Source organism: Curcuma longa, chromosome 10, assembly GCF_044706935.1.
Source record: "Curcuma longa cultivar G26 ecotype Majalengka, Jawa Barat chromosome 10, ITB_CL_G26_1.1, whole genome shotgun sequence".
Taxonomy (NCBI): domain Eukaryota; kingdom Viridiplantae; phylum Streptophyta; class Magnoliopsida; order Zingiberales; family Zingiberaceae; genus Curcuma; species Curcuma longa.
Window position 1 is genome coordinate 12327682 of NC_133870.1, and position 24770 is coordinate 12352451.

Genomic DNA, 24770 nt, shown 5'->3' on the forward strand with positions numbered 1-24770 from the left:
TAAAAAGTTTAGAGGGGCAGATTCATCATGGAATCGATTGAATGATTCAAATGTGCGTTAATATTTTTATCTAATGGTTCATTGATCTTATGTTTTCTTTTTCTTTTTCTATAGGGATTCTGTTCATAAATTTAACAATAACCCTGCTGCATTATCTATGAAAATTAATTTTTAATTAAACTGATTAAAATTCATTAGCAGCCCTTCACATCATTCACTCGATCCTCATCCTGATAAATTTTGATTTGCCAATTTTTACATTTTTATAAAGAGAAAAGGAGAACACCAACAAAAAAAAACTGGTACGAGGTTGGTTCAAGTGGCATATCCGGAGCAGCATCAGAAAACTGAGGCTACTACATCTGCACTAGTCGCATCGACTCAAACCTGCCTTTACATATCACTAAACCATAGGGCCAAAGGTATGTTTAGGCCCTCCTCATATCTCTTAGTACCTAGTTGCACCTAGCACCTATGCAAGCGCACCAAAAATAATATGTTGCAAGAATCATATCCTATCCAACAAATTCATAGAATAACTCAAATAGTTGATATCTGAAATGAAAAATAACCATAAAGGCAACCAGATATAAAACAAATCGAGAAATCAGGAAAATGTTTTTTCATCATTCTAATAATTTAATGAATAGTCGTTTACTAAGTCACCCATCTTGATTTCCACCAACGCTCACTCCAACATCTTAATTTTGAGATGCAAGGATGAATCTTGTTCTCCTTTCAGCTACTCAAAGCAGTTGTTTTACAGATGGGACATAAATTTTTTATCATCAACCATTTCTTGATGCATGCAGAGTGGAAATCATGGCTGCAATCCAATCGACCCAGTTCCTCTCCTTCGATGTATTCTTCCTGGCACACGATGCAGTGTCTTAGTTTTCCACTGTTACTGTTAAAGAAAAGCATAAATGCAAGAAATGGGCTCACCCGACAAATACAGCATGGTTCAACTTCTTCGAGTGGTTGAGAGACGACAGATACGTACTTGCATTGCTTCAAGCATTTGAGGATTTTTTCCTCACTGAGTCCAGTGTTGACGCTACCGATCCGTTCTCCCAGTGCCAACAGTTCCTGAAGGAGGTGGTAGGCATCATAAAGATGAACGCATCTTTCTCCAGAAAATGCAAAAGAAAAGTTTGTTACCTCATAAGACATGTTATCCACATCCAGTCTCATATCTCTGTACCTGTCCTGAAAATTGCCACCTCCAACAAATGCTGATTGCTCAAGAAGTAAAACATCCTGCCAAAATGCATAGAGTACCGATCTCACATCATAATACTCAAAAAGCTAAAATTCACAGAACCTGCGAAGCAAGGTTACTGACAATTTCAAGGAAAATTATATAGACGACCGAAGGAACTGAACTGCATATTGCAACAGGAAAAATTACAGGATTAATTTACAGCACGGGTGGAGCTTTGCTACCAACTTAATGTGCAACTCTGTAAGAATAAGCTTCAGGATTTGCATCATGGTTCTATGGTGTTGAATTAACTACAAAAAATGTAGGTCAGGGTAAAGATAGCCAGTTTCTAAAAGAAAACTTGACCTAGAACCCTCAATTCAGATAGAATCCAACAAAGATCTCAACAAATCTTAAAAATAAATATGTATATGAAGCCTCATTTGTCAGCAGAATCATGAATTTGACATGCTACATAGACTAAAAAAAGATTAAGCATACATAGGCGTAATGCTTAATAAGCACTGCTAAAATGTATTTTCAAAGCATGCACAAGAATAAGTTATGATTAACTTTAACAATAAGCATAGTTAAAGAAAGGTCAAGAAATAACATATAAAATAAAAGATAATGGTGGTAGTTATCGACATGTCTTAATAATTTGTAGTGCTTTCTAACAACAGATACAAGATAATCATTCAAAAGACCATTTGACAAGAATTAAAAAAGATTGACAGAAGGATTATGCATATGTTGGATTAAACATTATCTGATAGTTTACATTTTGGTTTTTTCAAAAGACAGAGAGACAAGCTAGCTCACAGTTTGATGTAAGCTTTTGTACCACACACTTTCCTATAATTGGAATATCCTAAAATGGCCAAACATAGAGATAATTCGCTTACTTTCTCATTGCCACCCTCCCTATCTTTCCACAAGCCCTAAATAAACCACTGATGGCTCTATGCTGAGTAAGATGAATATCAAGGTCATATTAACCTCGTTATTCCAAACCACACTAACCACAAGTTATATAACAACAAAACACATTCAAATGAATAAGAATCTTCACTTTCCAGTAGCAGAAAATTGTCAAAATCAAGTTCAACTACAAACTGGAGAACTATATGATGGGCATACATGATAGCTATCAGTACATTCTCCTCAAGAATGCTTGCAGTACTAAGAGTTTAGTCCAAGATAACTATCTTGCCCATTTACTTGTCTCTTCTCTAACGTCATATTGATCAGCTTACCTCTTTAGCATATACCATTAAGCCCTGAATTCATGCTCTAATGCTAATGTCCTTTAGCTTGCCTTTTTAATAACAGAATATATTAAAGCCCCTCGATAAGTATCAAGTGTCAATATAGTATCACAGCGAAGCATCAGAGATTTATATATACATATATACATCTCTTAGCTATATCCTCCCTGTAGGTTCTAATTGAATGCTCTTCCCAGTTTCATTCTCTTTTTTTCTGACATTATATAATCTCCATGAGTGCTAGCATCTTCGTGAGTCAGTCTATCATAGAAAAAATGTTTTGAGGAAAAGGAGCATTTAAGTGGTCGGCATGAGGCTAATTTCTAGCATCTTTTCTTCTACCCTTAAAATTGGAGAAATTAGAGCAGAATAATGCATCTAATTGCACTAATAATCTTGGATAAAGTTACTTTTATCAATGAAGCTACTGCCAAACTAAAAAGGAAATTGAGCATTACCCATGCTTTATATGCAAGTCACATACATGACATAGGACAATATTGACACTGAAAAGGTGTGTGAAAAAGTGTAGTACTGGGAAAACTAACCTCCAGAAGTAAATTTTCACCCCTGCGGAGGCGCTCAAAAACATTCCGAATCTGTTACAATGAAAATAATCCCCTTCAATATAATGAACAACAAAAATCATAAAGATATAAAATATAAAGAAATGTAGAGCATACTTTTTTCAAAACGAATCTGGAAGTATAGCTAAAGACTAGCAAAAAACCCATTCATATCAAGTGAGATGACTCTGAAGCTACTAAACCCATGGAGGATTGTGAGAAAAAAAAATCTTGCTACAGAAGAACGTGGCTACCCTGAAATTCTCAATTTGTATTATAATCAAATGCAGAATGTTCTTAAATTCTACTATAATTATGGAGTTGAATTGCAAATTTTAGATGTGAAGAGGCAAGAGTTGTAGCAAAGGATGGTTGACAAAGGACAGGAAAACAAATTTTGCCTCCAGCTACTCTTTGATTTTTCATAATAGAAAATAACATTAGGAAAAGGATATATGGGATATGGACTCAATTTATTGTGGTATGAGTTACATCTAAAAGGAAACCTTTTAACGTCTTTACCATCAAGAGTCAAGTGTGTCATTTCAAAGTCACTCGAAACAGTCAACAGCAACATCCATGCATAACTAGAGTAGAAATCAACAGGTGAAAAGAAGTCCCAAAGCACAATCAGGACAATCTTGTCCAGCAAAAACTCGAGATTCTCATAGAAAAATTCAAATTAAAATACTAAACAGAAGTTTTATAGACAGAAGTGACATAATTAGTATCACCAAAAGGAAACATAATTAGGTCTTCCACAATCGTGCTTCTCTGAGCCATTTAATGAGTTTTCTTGAGGGTCTAAAAGAATTCAGATAAAAAAAATACATCTATGACAATAAAATATTCTAGCAAAATTCAAAATATGTCAAGCTAGACCATGCCCAATGAGGCTGCTTCCTCAACAACTAGGTCAAATAAGGGTAATGATTTGTTGCATGAAGAACTAGCATGAAATGCTAGCATGAAAGACACAAGGGGCTGGGTCCCACTTGCATGCAGGTGGGTCCCACTTCCATGCTTGTGTCTTTCATGCTAGCATTTCATGCTAGTTTTTCATGCAACAAATCATTACCCGTCAAATAAAGAGCAGCATTCAGACTTTCAAATGGCAAGGTAGATAATAAGCATTATAACTCAACTACATATATTATGTGAAAAGCCCTAAAAACTTCAAACTAAATAATATACATAATTTTGAGGTTTGGATTCATATCCAAGCATAGTTGGCAAACTTGGTTAATCCTAATTCAGAACTGTCAAGCTAAATTGGGGTCGCCATTAGCCAATCCACTTCGAACCAATTTCTTGGACAAGTGCCTGAGAATCTCTCAAATCTTGAAAACCCAAATTTAATTTGATGAAATTTTGTTGCTAATCATCAAAATCATTTGGGGAAAAAAATCAACTAAATTGAGCAAAACCACTTGATTATGTCAATTTCACGTGATTCTACCAATTGTATCTTTCCAAACAATTGACAAGTAGGCTCCACTTTTTAGAAGAGGGAAAAGAGGAGACAAAAGCTAGATCTAGATTAAGTAAAATCTAATTTAGGGGAGAGAAGCTTGCTTCGTTGTTGCCTCACTAAGGCATCCACTCAAACTGAGGTGAGTCAAGATGGTGTGCATGCGTTCACTATATATCTAGGGTGTGGGTGCAATTTCAGAAAGAAGAAAGTTAGTGGATGATATACTCTTTCATAATAAGAAATAATAATAATAATATACTTATCAATGGTATATAGTAGATACTTATTTTATTCTGATTATTAATTTGTACTTATTGCTGATATTAATAATAACATACTTATTAATGATATTAATAACATATTAAATAATAAACAAATATTTCTTAGCGTTACAAACTAATAATACACATACTTATTGATAGGTTAATTACTAATAGTTATTAAATATGCTTATTATATTGAATTTTTAGTAGCATTGATATTTAATCAAATTTGAAATCAGTGTTCTAAATGGCACGAGGCAGCCGCCTAGGAGTCACCTAGGCAAGAGGCGAACATCAACTGCTTTGCTTTTATGGAAGACGGTGTTTTAGGCAATCAAATTCAAAACTTAGGTTAAAAAATCCGATACGTTAGATGATTTCAAAACAACTCACCCCTCCTTCCGCCTCTTGTGCCTCAAACCGTCATCGTTGCTGCCCTCGCTGCCGCCGATGCCGCCATCACTGTTGCCGTTGTCATCATCTTTAGGCTAGGCTTTTATATACACACGTCTTTAGGTTAGGCTAACCCTATTTCAGCTTTGGGCGAAGCTTCCGGGCCCGTCGTCGAGCTCGAGTAACATGTCCGGGCTCACACGAAGGGTCTGAACTCATCGTTGAGCCCAAGTGACGCGTACGGACTCGTCGTCGAGCCTAGGAGACACAGTCGGACGAGTCCAACAACGCATCCTGCATTCGAAGCTGAGAATGGTCTAAAGCCAAGATGCTGAAGCCGAAGGTTTTTCTTTTTTTTTTAACTTAATTTAGGATTTAATCGAATAACTTTATATTAATAATTTTAATCAACTCCTAACTATGAATGAAATAATTTAAATAGGCTTAATTAAAGTATAATAAAATTATCATATTAATTTAATATATATATTTTAAAAATTATTTTATTATTTTTAAAAAAAAATTAGATTAACTTTTTTATTTTTAGTTAATATATTTTATAGTAAATTTTTGTTCAAATTTTGATCTTTTATTTAATTATGGAAGATTAATGGCGGAAAATGAGAAACAATTGGAGATGGAATTGAAGCTCTAGTAATATTGTTTGGGATTGTGGGGTGTTGTATTGCAACGAAAAAAAGTGATTAGATCACATGCAAATTGTACAAGAGACTTATTAAGGGAGGAGTTTATCGAATGAAGCATCATATTGCGGGTATTGTAGGACAAGTTGAAACATGTCGTAAAGCATCCAATGAAGGCAAAAAAAAAGTAAGAGCTTATCCTAAAAATAACAAGAATAAAAAACAACAAAGGGTGGAAGAACTAAAAAAAGAGAGGACGGAAATAAATATAAGTGTTGATGTAGAGAATAAAGATTGTCAAGTCAAGGGAGATTCTTCTAAACAGAAGCCAAAGCACCTCGGACCTATTGATAAGTGGGCATTCGCAATCGATCCAACTAAGGCAAGACAACAAAACATAAATTATGCATTGAAATAAAAGTTTACAAATAATGTGCATGAGTACCTTACAAGATGGATTAGATGGATTTATGAGGTAGGGATTCCTTTTCATGCAATTGACAATCAAAATTTTAGACAAGTTGTAGAGTTAGCCAATTCGGTCCAGGTTACAAACCTCCAAGTCAATATATTTTAAAAGAACACTTTTGAAATAAGTTGAGAGGACCAAATTATCTCTAAAAAGGCATGAAAAAGAGGGAATGAAAAATGGATGTTCAATTATGACCGATACATAGACGGATCGCAAGAGGAGAAGCATTATGAATTTATGTCAATTGCAAACTAGACACTTCATTCCTTAGTTTTATTGAAGAATCCATGGAGGCACACACCGAGGCTTACATCTTTGAGTTGTGAAAAAATACATCAATGAAATTGGCCCTCAATATGTTTAAGCAGTGATGGACAATGCAACAAACAATATGGCAATGGTAGAGTTGTTGAAGGTTACACAACCTCAAATTTGTTGAACCACTTGTGCGACTCATACAATCAACCTCATGCTTGAAGCAATTGGAAAGCTACCCAAGTTTAGTAGAATGCTTGAGAAAGCAACGACCCTAACAATATTCATCTATGCATATCATAGAACTTTGGCTATTACTAGAAAATATACCAAGAAAAGAGATATTGTGAGGCCAGGAGTGACTAAATTTGCTACTTCATTTTTAACTTTAGAAAGTCTCAAAGACAAGAAAGATCAATTGAAACTTATGTTTATATCTAAGAAGTAGAGCAACACAAAATTAAGTAGTGTGAAGAGAAAAACGACAGAGGCGATGGTAACAAGTATAACCTTTTGGAATGGTGTTTCTTTGACTTTGAATGTTTTCACCCCTTCAGTGAAAGCTTTATGCCTTGTTGACAATGACAAAAAGCCCTCAATGGCCCTTTTATTGGGTGCACTTAAACAAGCCAAGGAAGAGAATAGAAAGACTTTCAAAAAAGAAGAAAATGTCACCCCTATTTTAAAGATTATTAATGAGAAGTTTAAGAGTAGACTTGATAGTCCTTTACATTATGCCGCTTACTTGTTGAATATGATTTTTTACTTCAAAGATTCAAGTATACAAAATGACACCAATGTTATGAATGAGTTCTTGAATTGTGTTGAGAAATTTTTTTCCATTAACAAGGACATGCAATCCACTATTTTTAATGATGAATTGTTGAAGTATAAGAGTAAATCTAAAAACTTTGGAAGAAAAATAACGGTCACGACATATGAGAAGGTGGATGTGTACCAATGACTTCGATCCAAATACATCTCTTTTCTTTATTTCTATTCACTAACATACACATCTCTTTTACCTATTTTTGAGTTTATTCATTTTTTACATCTTTACTATTTAAAGTTGGATGGTGGTCCAATTATGGTGGCGACACTCCAAACTTACAAAAAAATGATAATGAGATTTCTCTCTTTGGCAAGTAGTTCATTAGAAGGTGATAGAAATTGGACAATTTGAAGGGGTAAGTAGTAATTCATAAATTATATTAGCTATTCTTTCTTTTTATTAGTTTTTAATAATTTTTTAATTGTTTAGATACATACTAAGAAGAAGAATAAGCTTGAAACATCAAAATTAAATGATTTTGTATATGTCAAATTCAATGTCAATCTTATGAAGAAGAAGAATAAAAGAGAAATGAGCAGAGATTTGCTTCTATCCTCTCAAGCTAGTGAGGTTTAAGGTTGGCTTGTTGATGGTGGTGATTAAGATGAGGTCGAACCGAGTTCGAAACTCACTTGGAGAATGGTGGCAGAGGTTTCAAGAACAAATGAAGTACTACAACCAAGGAGAAGGGCAAGGAACATCCCTACTGGAGAACTTAATGAGGATTTAAATACACCGGAGGAAGAGAATAAAGATGTTGATTTTGAGTCCAGTCCAATGATAAGAGGATTATGGATGTAGTTGATGGTGCAAGTGTAGATGATTTAGAAGATAAGTTATGTTTAGTCTAGTCCTTGTTGACTTGTTGCCATATTGGATTGAAACTTTGAATTTTAGACTTAGACTTTTGGTAAAAATAATGATATTACTTTTTAGTATTAATATGGTGATTATTGTTTATTAATTATCTTGTTAATTGCATTTATATATTTATTTATATCTTATATAAATTGTATTGTATTATATAATGCTTATTTATATATAAACATCATAAAGAATGATAACTATTAATAATATTATGTATAAAAAATAGTAAAAAAAAATCATTATAACACTGTTTGAGATGCATCAAATATTAAGTTTTTTTTATCTCCTTTATTATCTCATTCATTAAATTTTTTTTTCATATATATAATATTCTTTTTGAGTTTTTCACTAATTCCAATGATCCAATACAATTGATACATAAGTTTGGAACCTTTTGATACTCATATTGACAATCTTAGATATGTCAATCCAAACCCAACAAGTTTAAAGAAAAGAATAGATGGAGGTGTATTATAACAACAATATTAGATATACTAAGTAAAACAAGAAGAAAACTAAGGAATAAGGATGCCATTATGTATTTAGAATGGCCAATGTCACAAGACGCTGTCCATTCTAAATGTATTTGTACGTTTAGAATGGACATTGTCCAAAGAAGGTTTCCTATGTTGCTATGTCCCAACACAAACCTATATCAAAAGGTAAAGAGTAGCTTAGCACTAGTGCATCCAAAACATTGTAAAAAGAGATGGCTTGTCACATAAGATAAGACCCCATAATCAAGTGATTGTTTTCCATACAAAGGTTGTTGATATCAAAAGTAACTCTTTTGCACTGATTGTGCACTCAAAATGAATAACAATACAAAAATTAAAAAACATCCATGAGACAAATGGATAAGGAACAAAAAAAGAAGACAAAACAAATCATACTAAGACATGGCTAACCACACTTGCGCATGAATAAGAGTGAAACTAGCCTTAATGTGCTGTCCTATATAAGAAACTAGACAAAACCATCTACTTCATGTCACTTAGTAGACCTCGAATACCAATCATATTGTTGCTAATTCAACAATACCAATCCCATAAGACCATGCACAATTATTCGTGCATGTTGTGTAGTTATTGTAATATACAACTATCAAGATATCAGCATTGACAGGTGTGGCAGGTACTATCATGACTGTCAAACTATAACAACGACAACAAGTCTTTATCCCATTAAGTTCGGCTATCTGAATCAAGATTTAAAATATCAAGCCGTGCCGAGGTTTAGATCCCGGACCGGAACAATACAGTTCCAGTATCGTATCGTACCATACCGGTATAGTTTCAGTATTTTCAAAATATAAAATATATTGACTAAAATAAAAAATTTAATCTAAATATTTAAAAATAAAAAATAAAAATATTTTTTAAAAAATAATAGAATAATTTTATGATTTTAATTCAGTCTATTTAAATTATACCCAACTATAACTAGAAATTGATTGTTAAAATCTTTATTAAACCTACATTAAAAAAAAGGAATCGCGAATGGCCACGCCCTAGCCCGCGTGACACCTCTGGTGGTGTCGTCGAGTCCCCACGACGCCTCCGAACGATATCCCGACCGAAACGTCTATGCCAGTGCCAGTGCCGATTCGTCGGCGGAATAAAATTTTTCATCGATATTGCATGATACAGCTCGTGATTTCAATCTTTGATATGAATCCTCCTACGCATTGGACTAGATCCCCTACTATATCATCATCTAAATATATGAATTTCTCCCTCTTCCTCATTAATGTGTGTATTTATCATAGTCTCACACAGCTAACAGGAGCATTTATGGCTCAAGTACATTCGTGTCCATACTAATTTAAATGTGTCACTATAAAAGTAGCTTAAAATTAGCTCTAGCTGTTCGGACAAGATGTCTAAGTTAATAACCTAGTTTAAGACATCCATAGAAAATATGATGAGTAACTTTGAGTCGTATGATGAATATGAGTAAGTCTATTTGCATGTAATGATCCATGGTCATTTATATCAATCATCAGAAATTCCAAAGATCTCAAATTAGAACGGTCAAATCACTTAACTAAGATGACTTCAAATCCTGGTAGGAAAAGACCAAGGTTGCATAGCAGATCCAAAGTGTAAATTCCAAAGTGCTAATCAACAAAATTTCTGTGGTCCAAAGTGTAAGAATTAGTAGATATTTAAGGTGTTGATCTGTTGCCGATTGTAGTAAATTTCTATAAATTCTATGGACCAAAAGAAACACGAAAATTGTGCAACAATGTGCATCAATCTAGCTTTCAAAAATGAAAAACGTCATAAGTGAAGAATGGAAGTGTCTGTTTCAACAAAACTGATGATTAAATGGATTCAGACTTGGTGAGGTCACAGTTGAGTTATAGTGACAAGAATTCCAAAGTTACAATGAAAATACATAACAGAAAATAAACAGTATACAATAAAAGTTGCACACTGGAGTTTGTTGAATTCAAAAAATGATGAGTATAAGATGTTTCTGATAATATATCAAACATGACAATGACAATTAAGTATTTTGCAATATATGAATTTATTCCATTACAGTCAAGTGAGTCTAAAATAATAAATAAAGTTGAAGCAACTGTTTAAGACAACTTCATTGCATACCTCTGACATCCTGTTTCTCCCTTCTCTTGCAGCTGCAAGAGTCCGCGTAGGCAATGGAACACTCAAAGGACCACTATTCTGCCTCTGCAACAAACTTAATCTCATGTATGGATGCTGATGGGCACGTGATACAGCTCCTGACTGATGTCCAACCTCCTGAGACGCGGAAGAACTATTTTGACATGTAGGGTGGCCCATACTACGACCTCGGTGTTCAGAATCAGAAGAAAGAAGGGATCTACGTACAGCTTCTGATATACGGCGTCGATTTTGATGAGTTAACCAGTTTGCTCCTAGTGGTTGATAAACTCCTAAGTTGGTGCCAACTTGTGATGCAGGCACCGAATTTCCAGACAAAACTGTGCTGCCAGTGACTGAACTCCAATTTGTTTGCTCTCGTAACATATTTCTGGTGCTAATTGGAGGAACAGACATTTGCTCTGAAATATTGATAGAAACACCTGATGAGTCAAGTTCCGCCGATGCACCATCAGCTGCCACTGCTGGGGATCCTGAAGAACTACCTACTTCTGTGTTTGAAATTCCATTGTGTGGGAAAGGATACAGGTCCGGAGGTAAGACAGGCATAGCACATACATGGCGTTGCCTATGTGGCACCAAATTGCTACCCTGGTACCTAGAATCCGTCAACTGATTATGCGGGATTGCTGCAGATGCTGACTGGGGATGCCAAGGATTATAATGAGCAAGATTATTCTCTTGGGGCCATAGATCAGGTGCAAAAGCATTAGCTTCGTCTGCATGGTTGATTCTTATTCGAGTGTTCTTCTGATGGTTGCCAGCTGAACTCACCAAATGATAGTGATCAGAAGCTGCAGCTCTTGGTATTATACTGCCTCTTGTGTTAATTTCTTCTGCACGATATACACCTGTTTAACTACCTAGATGAGCTAGATATCCTTGTAGGAGCTAGAAAAATGAAGAGAGGTAATGAAATGCACCAAATGATTCTTACCTTCATTAAAGTTGCCAGAATTTCCACTTGCTGAGCATTCCCCATGGTCTCTTTCAATGTTTTTTCTCTTGTGTGAAGAGCATTCTGTAACTTTTTGTTTGCCTCCATCATTGTTGGAAAAGAAATCAATAGCCCTTGAAGAACCCCCTCCTGAAGAGCTTGCACAGAAGGAAACATGTTGATACGGTGTTAAACCCACATTACTAGGTCCCGAATGAAACCCTGATCCAAGAACCTCCCTACTCATTTCAACACGTTCTGTATTGTGACTTGAATCATGAGGGGGCTCATTAAAGTCAAGCAACTGAGATAATTGTTGTCTGTTGTTGGCCAGATTGATGTTGAGTTCACCACTATCAGTTTCAAATGAAAGATTGTTTGTTGCTTCAGGCCTACTATCTTGTATCCTTGGTCCACCAGTTCTACTACCTAGAGAAGAAGCCATCCAACTATTTTCAAGTTTTATTTCATTGCGAGTGCCTTGGTTTAGCGGGGGCATGCTTGAGCTAGGACCAATTGTATCCCAGAAATTAAAACTTGGACCTTCTTGGCTAGCTACGTTTCCGCAGGAAACAGTTCCACTGGAAGACATTGGGTTCCGAGGTAAATCCTGGTTTTCCACTGAAACAGGGAGAAGTTCATTCCAGAGCAATGGTTGATCCATGACAGAAGTGCTTGAACTAGATGGTCGATCTATATCAAAAGGTTCACAGAAAGGCTGAAAAGTACTCCTTTGACCTTGCATCAGGTACTGTAGGTTCTCTTGCAACCGTTGCAAGTTGGAGCAATGTGTTTCCTGAAACCAAAAATCACACGGCACAACTCAGCAATTATTTGAAAAGAGAAATATGCATAAATGGAGACACAAAAGGTAACTTATTTGATAAAAGAAACAACATACTTATAATAAGTAAATAATATCAAAATCACATTGAGAAGGAAAGAGAACTTCGAGCAAAACAATATTTCCAAACTCTTAAAATGGGATTAAGCTCATATTCAACAGAAATTAATTTCTGTTTCAGACAATAACAAATATATTTTGCAATAAAATGCACATCTGCCAACAATGTATCTACTTCACATCTGTTGAAATGGGAGCACAGATAATGTATTCATTTTCTAAAGAAAGAATGACATAGTAATTATAGGACTCATCACAAACCTTAAACCTAAACTATAAATGTGGAACTAAACACACAGATGAAACTTGATTATGATGAAAAAGAAAAGGCTTCAATTCTTTGACCTAAAAGTAGCAAGCACATCAATGAAATGAAGGTGAACAAAGAAATTCCAAGAACTCTCAATGAGCAACTGTTGTTTTATATGGAGGTCATCGAGCAACAGTTTTGGAGTCCAATGAAGATGAAGGCATCGATCTCCATTGCACTAACTCTTAATTCTCCCTTCACCTACCACACATAGGCTGCTAAACTTGAAGACATGTTAGGAAGTGGCACTCCAGAAAGTTTTCAATGGACTTGTGCTCAAAGATCCGGTCAGAGTCCTCTTGTCAAGCATAAGGAGTTACAACTTCAGTTCCATGCCTTGTAGATAGGTTTCTTTTCATCAAGCTTGAAGAGACTAAACTTCAACTCCATGTCTAGTGGCTCCTCTTCACAAGGATGATGAGACGTCTTGAATCTCTTTCTTGCCACTACAATGTCATGAGTAGCAGGCCTCAATCCACCTCTCACAAACCTCAACAGGCCTCTGATTCCTTCTCAGTCAACCATGAGGAAACATGAAGAGGTTTCTCAAGCACTATAGGCCTTATTTAGGTTACTATAGCAGTAACTCTAAAAACTATCAAATTTCGCTACTAGCTCCTCGATGCCACTTATCTTAGTTCCACTCTACCTTCTAGCTCACAATAACCACAAAGAAACTGTACAGAAAGAGTTAGGCCTCATAGATTGCAGTGTTTCAACTTTTAAATTTGTTTCATGTGTTAGAGTACCCCACCACTCAAGTTGCTGAGATTCCTGAACAAGAGTCTTATGGGATCGAGTTGTGATGTACAATTACTTGCTCCTTTTCTAGACCATTCATTCTATCCCTGTGAGCATCTTTTGCTGCTTCTCTTGCTATGTTACTTTAACCAAGCTAGAAAATATGTATACATATGACATGGTAATCTATTTCAATTGTGGTAGTTAAATATTGAAATAACCACTCATATTAGTTGGTTACAGGTCTTTGAAACTAACTTTAAAGGTATCTTCTACACCACTTTAGATATCATGGTTATAGGACAACTTAGATAAGCTCCTTACTAGTACTTTTCCTTATACTGTGTTCTGTCCAGAGTTAAGAGTCGGTTAAGACTCAAATCCTAAGTAGCCCTTCTTTTTCATCTCATCAAACATGTATTTGCAAATGCTTCAAGACTCTAACACAGTTCCTCCGTCATCTGATCTGATGGTGGACCAACTAACTAAGGCAGTTCAATCGCAATCTGGAGAATCAAATGGCGGTCAAGGAGGCTAATATCAAGGCTCTGGAAGTCATACTGGCAGATAGGAAAAGCTTCAATATTCACATTATGGAAAACTTATGCATGCCAAGGATGTCCATTACTTTCATCATGGCTATCCATTTGTTTATTCTTTTAACCTAGCTCATGTGGATCAGCTATATGCTACTTGCTAATAGATCTCACTCATAAGTCATAGGTTAAGGGAATTAAGAATGTTTCTCTTTCATCCTCATTGCATCTATTGTCTGTATTTTATATCCCTAAATTTTCATTTAATGTCAACTAGTAACCTCAGTAAATCTTTAAATTTATCCTGTCACATTTGATGTCACATTTTCACTCACATTTAACACAAGCAAGGTGATTAGCATATGACATAAGTCTCATGGATTGTACCAACTAAATGTGTTTTCATCATATTTGGCTATTTTGGCAGCTCCATCACCTCTTCAAATACAGTCATATTGATCACCTAAGTCTTAAATAGTTTCTCATCTATCTATTCCTTTTTTTAGTGTAAGCCCGGTAAACATTCTAGGGTTTTCATTCTCTAATAGGATCTATAAGGGTGTTCTTGTACCCTTGTCTTTGATTTATTCTAATACAGGAGGTTCATGTTGTGTCAATTTCACTCATTAGGTGTTAAGTACTTTGTAACTTTGATTAATGACAATTCTCAAGTAGCATGGTGTTTGTTGATGAAAGAGCTTTCAAGTTTCTCTATATTTACTTCTTTTTATGTTGACATTAAAGCCCAGTTTCGTCTATCCATTAGATCTTTCCAGTGATATTGCTAAAGAGTCCTCTCATACCTTTCAATTATCTTTTCAGCTATAGTATTCTTGGCCAATCTTTATGCGCTCATACACTATACACCAAAACAAAATGGTGTAGTGTAAAGAAAAAGTTGATTATTAGTTAGACTGCTTGTACTTTACTCCTACGTATACAAGTCATATTTTCTTAATAGGGCAATGTACTTCTTGCTGCATGTTATCTTACAAATTGAATGTCCTTGTCTGCTCTTAACAGTCAAGTTTTTTTAACATTTCTCTTTCCATAAATGATCTACATTCCTTTCAACTATGTGTATTTGGATGTATCTATTTATCTATCTAGCATCTCCTAGACAAGATAAGTTATCCTCGTGCTCTATCAAGTATTTCTTATCTCTAAAAGACCACCATTGCTACTCTTCTGAGTCATAGCTTCTCTTATCTCTATCGAAGTGTCCTTTAGGCAGACTATTCTTCAACTCTGCACCTCTATCTAAGCTAGTGCAAAAGGCTCTTCTTAGCCCTACCCCAATGCCACTTTCCACGCATTCATGACTAAGATCTCAATCCCAATAACCCTCCTTTACAGGTGTACAACTAAAGACCAAGATGAGAAAGCATTTGCAATTTCTAGAAATTCTCCATCCTCCAATCGTTTACCATTATCCCAAATCCTACTATTTAGATCCTAGTTAGAAGTAGGCATAGTTGTGAAAGGCATGCGCCAAGACACAACCAGGCGCACCATTTAGCCTGGGTAAGCGCACTGCTTGAAAGAAGCATGCTTAAGCACGTGCCTTTGAGAGGCGACAATCACGGGTATGACGCAATTTTACTCACCTGATTGAAGCTCAACCCTCGCGGTCGTGCCGGAGGCATCGCGTGAGCCTTATAGCCATGGCTGATGCGTCGTGTGGACCTCGCGGCCGCTGCGGACGAGTCGCACAAGCCTCGTGGTCGCGGCGGACAGGTCACGCGAGCCTCACGGTCGCGGCGGACAGGTCATGCGAGCCTCGTTGCCGCGGCAGACCCGTCGCGCGAGCCTCGCTATTGCATCGCATGAGGCCATGACAGACGCATCGTAAGAGCTCTGCGACCGCGGCGAACGCGTTGCTTGAGCTCCACATTCGCTACGGACGCATCGCGCGAGCCCAGCTACCGCGACGGACACGTCGCACAAGCCCAGCGTACACATCACACAAGCTCTGCTTCGGATGCGTCGCGTAAGCCTCACGACTGCGACGTACACGTTGCGCCTGCTCCACAGTCGCAGCATCGCGCCTGCTTTGCGGTCACAGTGTATGTGTCACGCGAGCTTCGCGACCGCAGTGAACGCGTCGTGTGAGCCCAGCCACCACAGCAGACATGTTGCTTGAGCCCCCTCGCCGCAGAGGACACGTCGCACGAGCCCAACGAACGCTTCGCGCGAGCATCGCGGTCACAGGGGGCGCGTAATAGGAAGTAAAGCTTTTAATTAAATAAGTAAATAATTTCAATCAATTCCTAGCTATAGTAGGGATAATTTAAATAGACTTAATTAAACCCTAATAAAATTATCTCATTAATTTAATATATATTTCTTTTTTAATTAAGTTAAAATTATCCAATGTTTTAAAATATAATTTTGTTAATGGAATATTTTGAGAGAAATTCCCTATAAATGTTTGAATTGTAAAAATTTATACCCAAAATACCTTAATTCAATAAGGCATGCGCCTCATCTTGCGCTTAACGCTTCAAGACCTATAGCACCTATGTGCTTTTGGACGCCTCACACCTTAAATAACTATGGAAGTAAGGCGCGGCCTCATCTTGTGCCTAACGCCTTAGGCACCACAGCACCTATGCGCTTTTGGGCGTCTCGGACCTTAAATAACTATGGAAGTAGTTGGTAATCATAGAAATGGATGTTCATCACTTTAATAGAATAGCTAATTTCTTTCCCTCTAGGAAAGTGTGAGTTGCAAATGTGTTTAAATCTATTACATGTTCACTTAATGGTATTGTCGGCTAGTTAAAAGCTCACCTAGTAGCTAAGCAAAACGTTCACATTTATGCGATATACTACCTTAACATATTTTTCCCAATGACTAAGATCACTTCGATTCACCTTTTTTCACCTTCACAGCTATATTTTGTTAGCACCTTCACCGGCTTGACCTAAACAATATCTTCCTTCATGTTGATCTTACTAAACAGGTTTGCATTGAGAAACTTCCAAGGTTTATTGTTCAAGGAGAGACTGATCGAGTATGCAAGCTAAGATTATTGGATAGACTAAAGTAGTCTTCAAGGGCATGATTTGAAAAGTTTAGCTCTGACTATTAAGTGTAACGAATCCCTTATAATTTCATTTCACCTCTTAGTCAAGAAGATATTTCTTATTGTTCATATATGGACAAAATTTTCATCATTGCGATTGTTCTATCAGGATTGCATAATTGATGTACTTTTACTAGCATTTTTAAACTAAAAGATTAGGTGACCTCTAGTACTTCTTTAGTAAGAACATTGTTTGCTCAAGAGATGATATCTACATCTCCCTATATAATTATCTATTTGAATATGCTTGAGAAGTATAGTATGCCGAGGACCAACCAGTAAGGATAGTATGCTGAGGACCAGCCAGTTGACACTCCTATGAATCCTAATCTCAAATAAGTACCAAGACAAGAGAAATGACTAGTTGATGACAGGAAGACTGAAAATTGGTAAGAAAACTACCCTACCTTATAGTTACAAGTTCAAACATCTTACTTGCAGTCAGTCCATTTCTAAAGATCCCATGTCATGATCATTGAAAAACGGCCTTAAGAATCTTACAGTACCTCAAGAATGCTTCAACAAAAATCTTCTGTTTTGCGATCAAAATTATCTTTAGATTGTGGGGTTTACTGATGCAAATAGGTTCTCTTATAAACAATTCACATCAAGTTATTGCATTCTCTTGGGAGATACCTGAGTTTCTAGAAGTGTGAGAAGCAAAATATTGTAGCTTGGTTAAGCGCAGATGCAAGTTGGATCCAACAGTTAATGATCAAGTTGGAACATGCTCCCAAAAAGTCAATGCAGCTCTACCATGACACCCTAGCTATTGTGCACAACCCTTTAATTTGTTGTTTTTCATAGAACAAAACAGAGAGATTCATTCACAATTTATTAGAATGAGTGCTATTTGGTGAAATCATGACTTAGTTTAATGGCTCCAATGATCTATCTGCAAGTAAACTTACTAACCAAATCTTTAAAAGACCCTAAAATTGACTATATTGGCAAGAAGCTAGGTTTCCACACCAGATTTGAACTAGCTAAAGGGGGAGCATATATATCCCAAAATGTAGATAAACAATATTATAATCATGGCATTATTCCTAATATAAATGCAAAGCAAATAGAATAAACTTATAAAAATTTACTATCACCAATTTAATAAAATAATAACTTCCATCTATTTAGTTAAGAGAAATCGTGAATAAAAATATGAGTACTATAATGTCATATTCTTGTCTCAGAATCCCCGCAAAGTTGTTAGCATCATAATGAGAATTCTCAAATATTTGCCTATAGCAATAGGAAAACAAAGATGTTATTACGACCTTACTATGGAGATGTAAACATAAATTAATTTGCAAGAACTACAAAACAGATTAAGCTAGTATTGCATAAACAATTTTGACAAAATCAGTTTTAAAATCTGAGGTACAAGAATTCTTAAGGAAAATCAGGTGAGGTTGTCAGAAATCTTATGTTGTTAGACGATTGTGGCAATTTAATAGGGTAGATAAGAACATGAAATGATAAAAGCTCAATATTATAACCTAATTGAAGCAGACTATAATTTACAAGTAAATTTTTAAGAGGAACAAGAGCACAGTTGATTGGAGGTTAAGAGATTATACCTATAGTATTTTGAACAATGTAAACAACAAAAATATGCAGGTCAACACGGTCAAATTGGTGTTGTCTCGTATTATGGATCAATGAGAGTCATCACATATAACTGTGATTTTAAAACTCTGAGACAATCCTATTTGTAATAGCAAAATCAATCACATTAACTTTACTAGTCAAAGTCTAAGATAAACCATATCACCTGCTCACTTCAGATAATTCATCATGTGTAAAGCTTATATGCTAATTTCACACATCAGATAATTGGTATAGGTAAATCAGACTACTGATGTTGACCATGGAAGTGTTAGCTTTTATCATCCTAACAAGTAAGGCAGATAGATAAACACTTTTCCCATACAAAATGGTGATTTCTCAAAGAGTAGATGTTTCATCTAATACCCATTGCAAGGGCGAGATTTATAACAACGGTCAGAAACCACAAGAAAAAAACGGCATGCAACAGGTTCGACCAGCAATTTTCATCGGTGGAACATTTGCTAAACGGAAAGGGAGCAAGGCAATCAATCATAAGAGAAAAAAAAAAATGGATGGAAGATAAAACCTCTATTCATATTTAAAAGAGCACCAAAAATAAAGAAAAACAGTATCTAAAAGAATCAATAGTCCCTGCCATCATCGATTCGTCTTTTGAAAAATAAGTTCAGAATCTCAGGTTAAGTTAGGATACAAAATGGTATGAGCTAATCACCTCGGAATACAGGAAACAAATGAAATAAAAAGGAAAAAAAATTAATAGCAACCACAAGAAACATAGCGCTGAATCACGACCCATCAGACCTCAGAAACAAGCCGCAAATTCTTCTTTCTCTCCAAAGAAAACAAGATCAAAGCAAAATCGGTCGGAAACAGAATCTCCTCAAAGGATCGGACGAGCAGATCCTACAGCTCTCACCTTTGGAGTACCAACCGATCTGGAAATCTGAAAGATCAGCCAGCAAGAAGCTTCTTCGCACCTCCCCTCAGGAATTCACACAAACCACGCTGCCGCTTCCGATTGCCGCCTCCCTCACAACGAGAACAACACGGCAGTGGACGCCCTTCAAAGGGCGGTCTGGCAGCCAAGAGGGGGCCGAATTAGATTAGGAAGGAAACGGAAGCGGTGAGGATTGGGATGGAAAGGGGAAGAGGACGAGAACAAGGGGGGATTTTGGGGCAGAATTAGATGGCTTTCCCCACTACCGATTTTACAGAGTTAAAAATAAAATATATATAGACCAAAGTGATGAGCACTGTGACTCATATGCCAAGGGCGGTGTAACATCGAGGGGGGGAAGGGGGGACACATTTACATCTGTTTTTTCTGACCCTAATCAAAATCCGTCCAAATAAAATTAGAAAAAAAAATAAAATTATCATAAAAGAAATTAAAAGGACCCTTATCATTAAAATAACATTCATGTAGTTGTAGCTAACATTTATAAATTTGATAAAAATTGCTCCAACCTGAATTAATTTTGATAAATTTATTGCAAATAATTTTCCAACTGCTTCACATTGAAATAGTTTTAATTTTTATCAAATTTATTCCAAATAATTTTGATTAACTGCTTCACATTGAAATATGTTTTAATACTTTTGACTAAAGTTGGTAAACTAAATAATAGTATTTTGGAAATAGATAAATAGAATGGTGCTCTTTTTTATTATTTTTTAAAACTAAAGTAAGGAACATTATTTTAATTTTTATTAAAAAAAATAATTGCATAGCAAAATTAAAGTCTAATTGCTCGGTTCATCCACTTGTCGCTAAATCCTTCTTAAGAATTAGATTTGGAATATGACAAATCTATTAAGACTTGTGGCCACGTGGTTCACCCCCTCCAAAATCAAATTGGAAAGAAGCAAATTCATCCTTGCGTTTTTTTTATTAGGTAATAAACGACAAATTCAAATTAGGATTTTATGATTAAAAAATAACGTTTTGCACCGCTCTAATGCTCAATCATCTTGGCGTTTAACAGACGACTAAATCCGTAGATATTTCATCCCCTCTAATTAGGACTAATTCCATCAAGATTGATCTAGATATAAAATGTATATATATTTACTATTTTTTCCTTAGTTGACTAGGGGCCTAGGGTCCTTTAAAAAAATTGAATTTATCACCTCAGCGACCCTCCTAAGTCGATCTCATGAATATAAAGGGAAGTAAATTCAAATATACAGGTAGCAAGGGCATGATGGGATAAATGGTAAGCTGTGAGTTTTCGCAAAACTCGATCCTTGTCTGTTACATTAGAAATATCATGCGCTTACAGTCTGCGCTACGCTTTGGGGGTGCCGAGGGCCCTTTAGAGGCTACTCATTGTCAGTGTAATCATGCATTATGCATGTAATTTTACATGTTTATTTTCATATTGAATAGTATTTAAGTTAAGGTAAAATTACATAGTCTCGTATACGTGTCAAGTATGCAGGAAAAGTTAACTTGATAAAAATAATGAAATCCAAGAAAATTAGAGACCAAATGGTAGAGAGAAAGTCTGAGCAGGTTTGGTGATCGAATATAAGGTGATGAGGTCCAAAAAGATTGGAGGTCAGATTCTTTGCAAAAAGAAAACTTTAACAAATCAAGTGATCGAATGTTAGATGATGAGGATCCGAAGATAAAAAAGTTCTAGGCATGAAAAATACAAGAAATAAAAGGTTTCACTAGCACAAGGTATGAAAAAAAGTAAATGTGGGATGCGGGTAAAAAGAGTTAGGTGTGTCTCATTCATTCTAGAATGAACGACGAAATAGTACAGGAATCGATTGATATAGATTTATTAGTCAACTGTTATATAAAAAATAAAAAAACCATGATCTTAATGATCCAAGGGGTGCAATAACACAGAGAAACCATGAAATAGGTTAAGGTGTTGACATTAGTCGATTGCTAGGTTCACATAGCAATCGATTGATCGAGTCAAACCTTGAATCTATTTATCGTTTTGATATTAGTCTACTGATATGTACATAATAATCGACTAATGGAGTCGAACCACAAATCTATTTATGGTTTTGATATCAATAGACTATTGTACATATAACAATCGACTGATTAAATCAAACAACGAATCAGATTATAGTTAAGACATTAGTCGATTGTCAGCACATTATAATCGACTGATAGTGTTAAACCATAAGGGTTTCAGGAGGGTAAGGGTTTCGATCAATCAATTGCATAGGATGAGTAGTTAATTGATACAATCAAATCACAAATCAAATTGTAGTTTTAGCATCAATCAACTATTAGGAACAAACAATCAACTGATACTTTAAATCCTAAAATTTATGGTTGATCAAAAATATATTAAGTCGATTGATCAAGTTTCAGAGAGCATAAAAATTTTGACAATTGTCTACACCAGTCGATTGATCACCCAGTCGACTGATGTGTAATTTCAGATAGGCATTAACTATCGATTCAAAGTTCTATAGCATACTTAACGGCCAATTAATTGTCAAATATGAAATGCAGTCAACTGAAATGATGCAAGTAGTCGATTGATGTTTGAAGATTTATGAAGCAACTCTATTCATGTGAAGATTATATAAAAGTTGCTGAAAGTTTCATTTTGAAGTAGAGAACTCCAAGAAGAACTATTCCCCTTCACTAATACTTCATTCTAAAGAACAAAAAGGAGAGATCATTATTCAGAGACATTTTCTTTTGTTATTCTCTATTTTTGTATCTATTCTCAAGATTTAAGAAAACACTACTATAAGAGGTTTTTCTTCCTCTAGAAAATATCTGACAAGGAGAAAGATTAGTGATAGTATCATTAAGACTCTAGGCCTTGGATTAGTTGTTAGAACCGTTGATATCACTAGAGAAGGTGAATAGCGATTCACTTCATTCATTGATCATCGATCACAAAGATGTTAATGCACAACAAAAAATAAAACAACAAACATAAAACAGCACAAGCATAAGAACATCTTATTTTACGTGGTTCGGAACCCCTTGTTCCTACTTCATGGCTTGGCATCCTAGCAGTAGTACCACTATACTTTCTTCTTCTCATATGTCTTCTAAAGGTGAAGAAACATCTTACTACACATGCTCTTACAATCAATACAAGAAGAATACAAAAGATACAAAAGTAAATGAATGCAACGCAAATGAAACAAATGTAAATGAATACAATTTTACAAGTGAATCTCTCTTTGTTCACTTTTTTTTTATCATTTTTGGATTGCTTCTTGAAGGTTTGGAATGCAGCAACACTCATGCACAAACCATCCAAGAATCTCCCAAGAAGACACTCAAAATCCTCCACGAAGTCTTCTTTTATGGGGTTGTTATCATGACTACTTTCCACTAAACAATCGATTACTTATCACCATCAGTTAATTACTCTACTAGAATCCAAATGTTACTCTACTCTATCAGTCTAATGGTTCCATCCAACTCATTAATAGTTGAATATTCCTCCACTATCAGTCGATTGATGCTCATTAGTCCAAGTTCCTAAATCAATTCAAAATCCTTCTATTTGCTTTAACAGTGCCATTAATTGAGTACACCACTTGATTGATATAACAATCGACTGCTCAGACCCAGTAGTCAATTGATCATATCGTAAACCCCCTTTAAACCCCTCTCAAATTTTGAATTTGTGATTTAGAATTCATCAGTTGATTGATAAACTTATAGCAGCCGACTTATACCTTTATTTTAGCTTAACATTCAGTTAACCTTGACTTGTTAAAGCTTCTTCATTTATCAAATATCTAGTCTTTCTTGACTTGTTATGACTTTTCGTCTCATATTTAACATTCAATTAATCTTAATTTGTTAGGATTTCACTATTGCTAAACATCTAGTCCTCCTTCACCTATTTGAACTTCTCATCTCATGCATAATATCTGGTCCTCCATGATCTATTAGGATTTCAATCACACATCTAACATTCAATCATCAATGACTTATTAAAACTTTACTCACATGTCTAATATTCGGTCCTCCATAACTTATTAGGACTTTTCTCATTTTTAAATTTTTGATCAACTATAACCCACTTACATTTTACTCACTTAACACTCCCTGCTAGACTTCCAATTGTTAAGTATTCAGTCGATCGTGTTTGGACTATTGACATTACTAGAGGGGGGGGGGTTGACATTGCTAAAGGGGGTGAATAGTGATTTATGATTCTTTCATCATTTATTGATTATCATACTCGTCTTTAATGAGTTAAAATGCAGTAGAAACAAAAACATAAAACCAAGTAAACAAGCACAAACACAAATTGATTTTATTTAGTTTGAAATTCCAGATTCCTACTACACAACCTACTATCCTAGCGATATTCAACTATCTCTCTCCTTGTTGGAGACCTTCCGGAGGCAGAAAAACCTCTTACAAATATATTTTTTACAAATAATTACAAATCAAAAACAAGTGTACAAATGGTATCAAAAGAAACTAAAATGAATAATTCACACTTAAGAAGCTTTGCTTTGATTGCTGTTTATAGCTCTTGGATTACCTCCTGATGTTTGGAAATGTAATAACACTCTCTTCCAAAACTTTTTAAAAATAGCTTGAAATCCTTCACAAACCCCTTCTTTTATAGCTTTCATGTTAGGACTAATTACCACCTAACAATCGAGTGATAGTGTGATGTGCGTAGGATGTATACCTGTTTTCATGCTTTATTTGCAAATCTTTCTGAGCTTATTGCTTTATTCTTATGTATGTTGCATCCCTTATTCATGCATTTAGGCATATATTCTACATTTCCTAGTTCGGAGATCTGCTCGTGCTTTTACATGTTTCAGGG

At 35.5% G+C, this 24770-nt stretch overlaps 1 protein-coding gene across 3 annotated transcripts; it reads right to left on the reverse strand.

The window, feature by feature from the left end:
* Positions 1 to 605: 605 nt before the first annotated feature.
* LOC141836284 (putative E3 ubiquitin-protein ligase HIP1) lies at positions 606 to 20162 on the reverse strand. 3 transcript variants are annotated; one of them, XM_074723735.1, is made up of 8 exons: positions 19892 to 20162; positions 11827 to 12622; positions 11097 to 11740; positions 10851 to 11006; positions 3021 to 3071; positions 1162 to 1260; positions 946 to 1089; positions 606 to 870 (listed from the first exon to the last, which is right to left on the reverse strand). In XM_074723735.1, exons 2-8 carry the CDS (start codon positions 12569 to 12571, stop codon positions 739 to 741), a joined length of 1971 nt encoding a protein of 656 aa, XP_074579836.1. In that variant the 5' UTR covers positions 12572 to 12622; positions 19892 to 20162; the 3' UTR covers positions 606 to 738. The 3 variants fall into 3 exon arrangements, with proteins under 3 accessions (XP_074579836.1, XP_074579835.1, XP_074579834.1); XM_074723734.1 differs by having other exon boundaries at positions 10851 to 11725; XM_074723733.1 differs by having other exon boundaries at positions 10851 to 11740.
* Positions 20163 to 24770: the final 4608 nt, after the last annotated feature.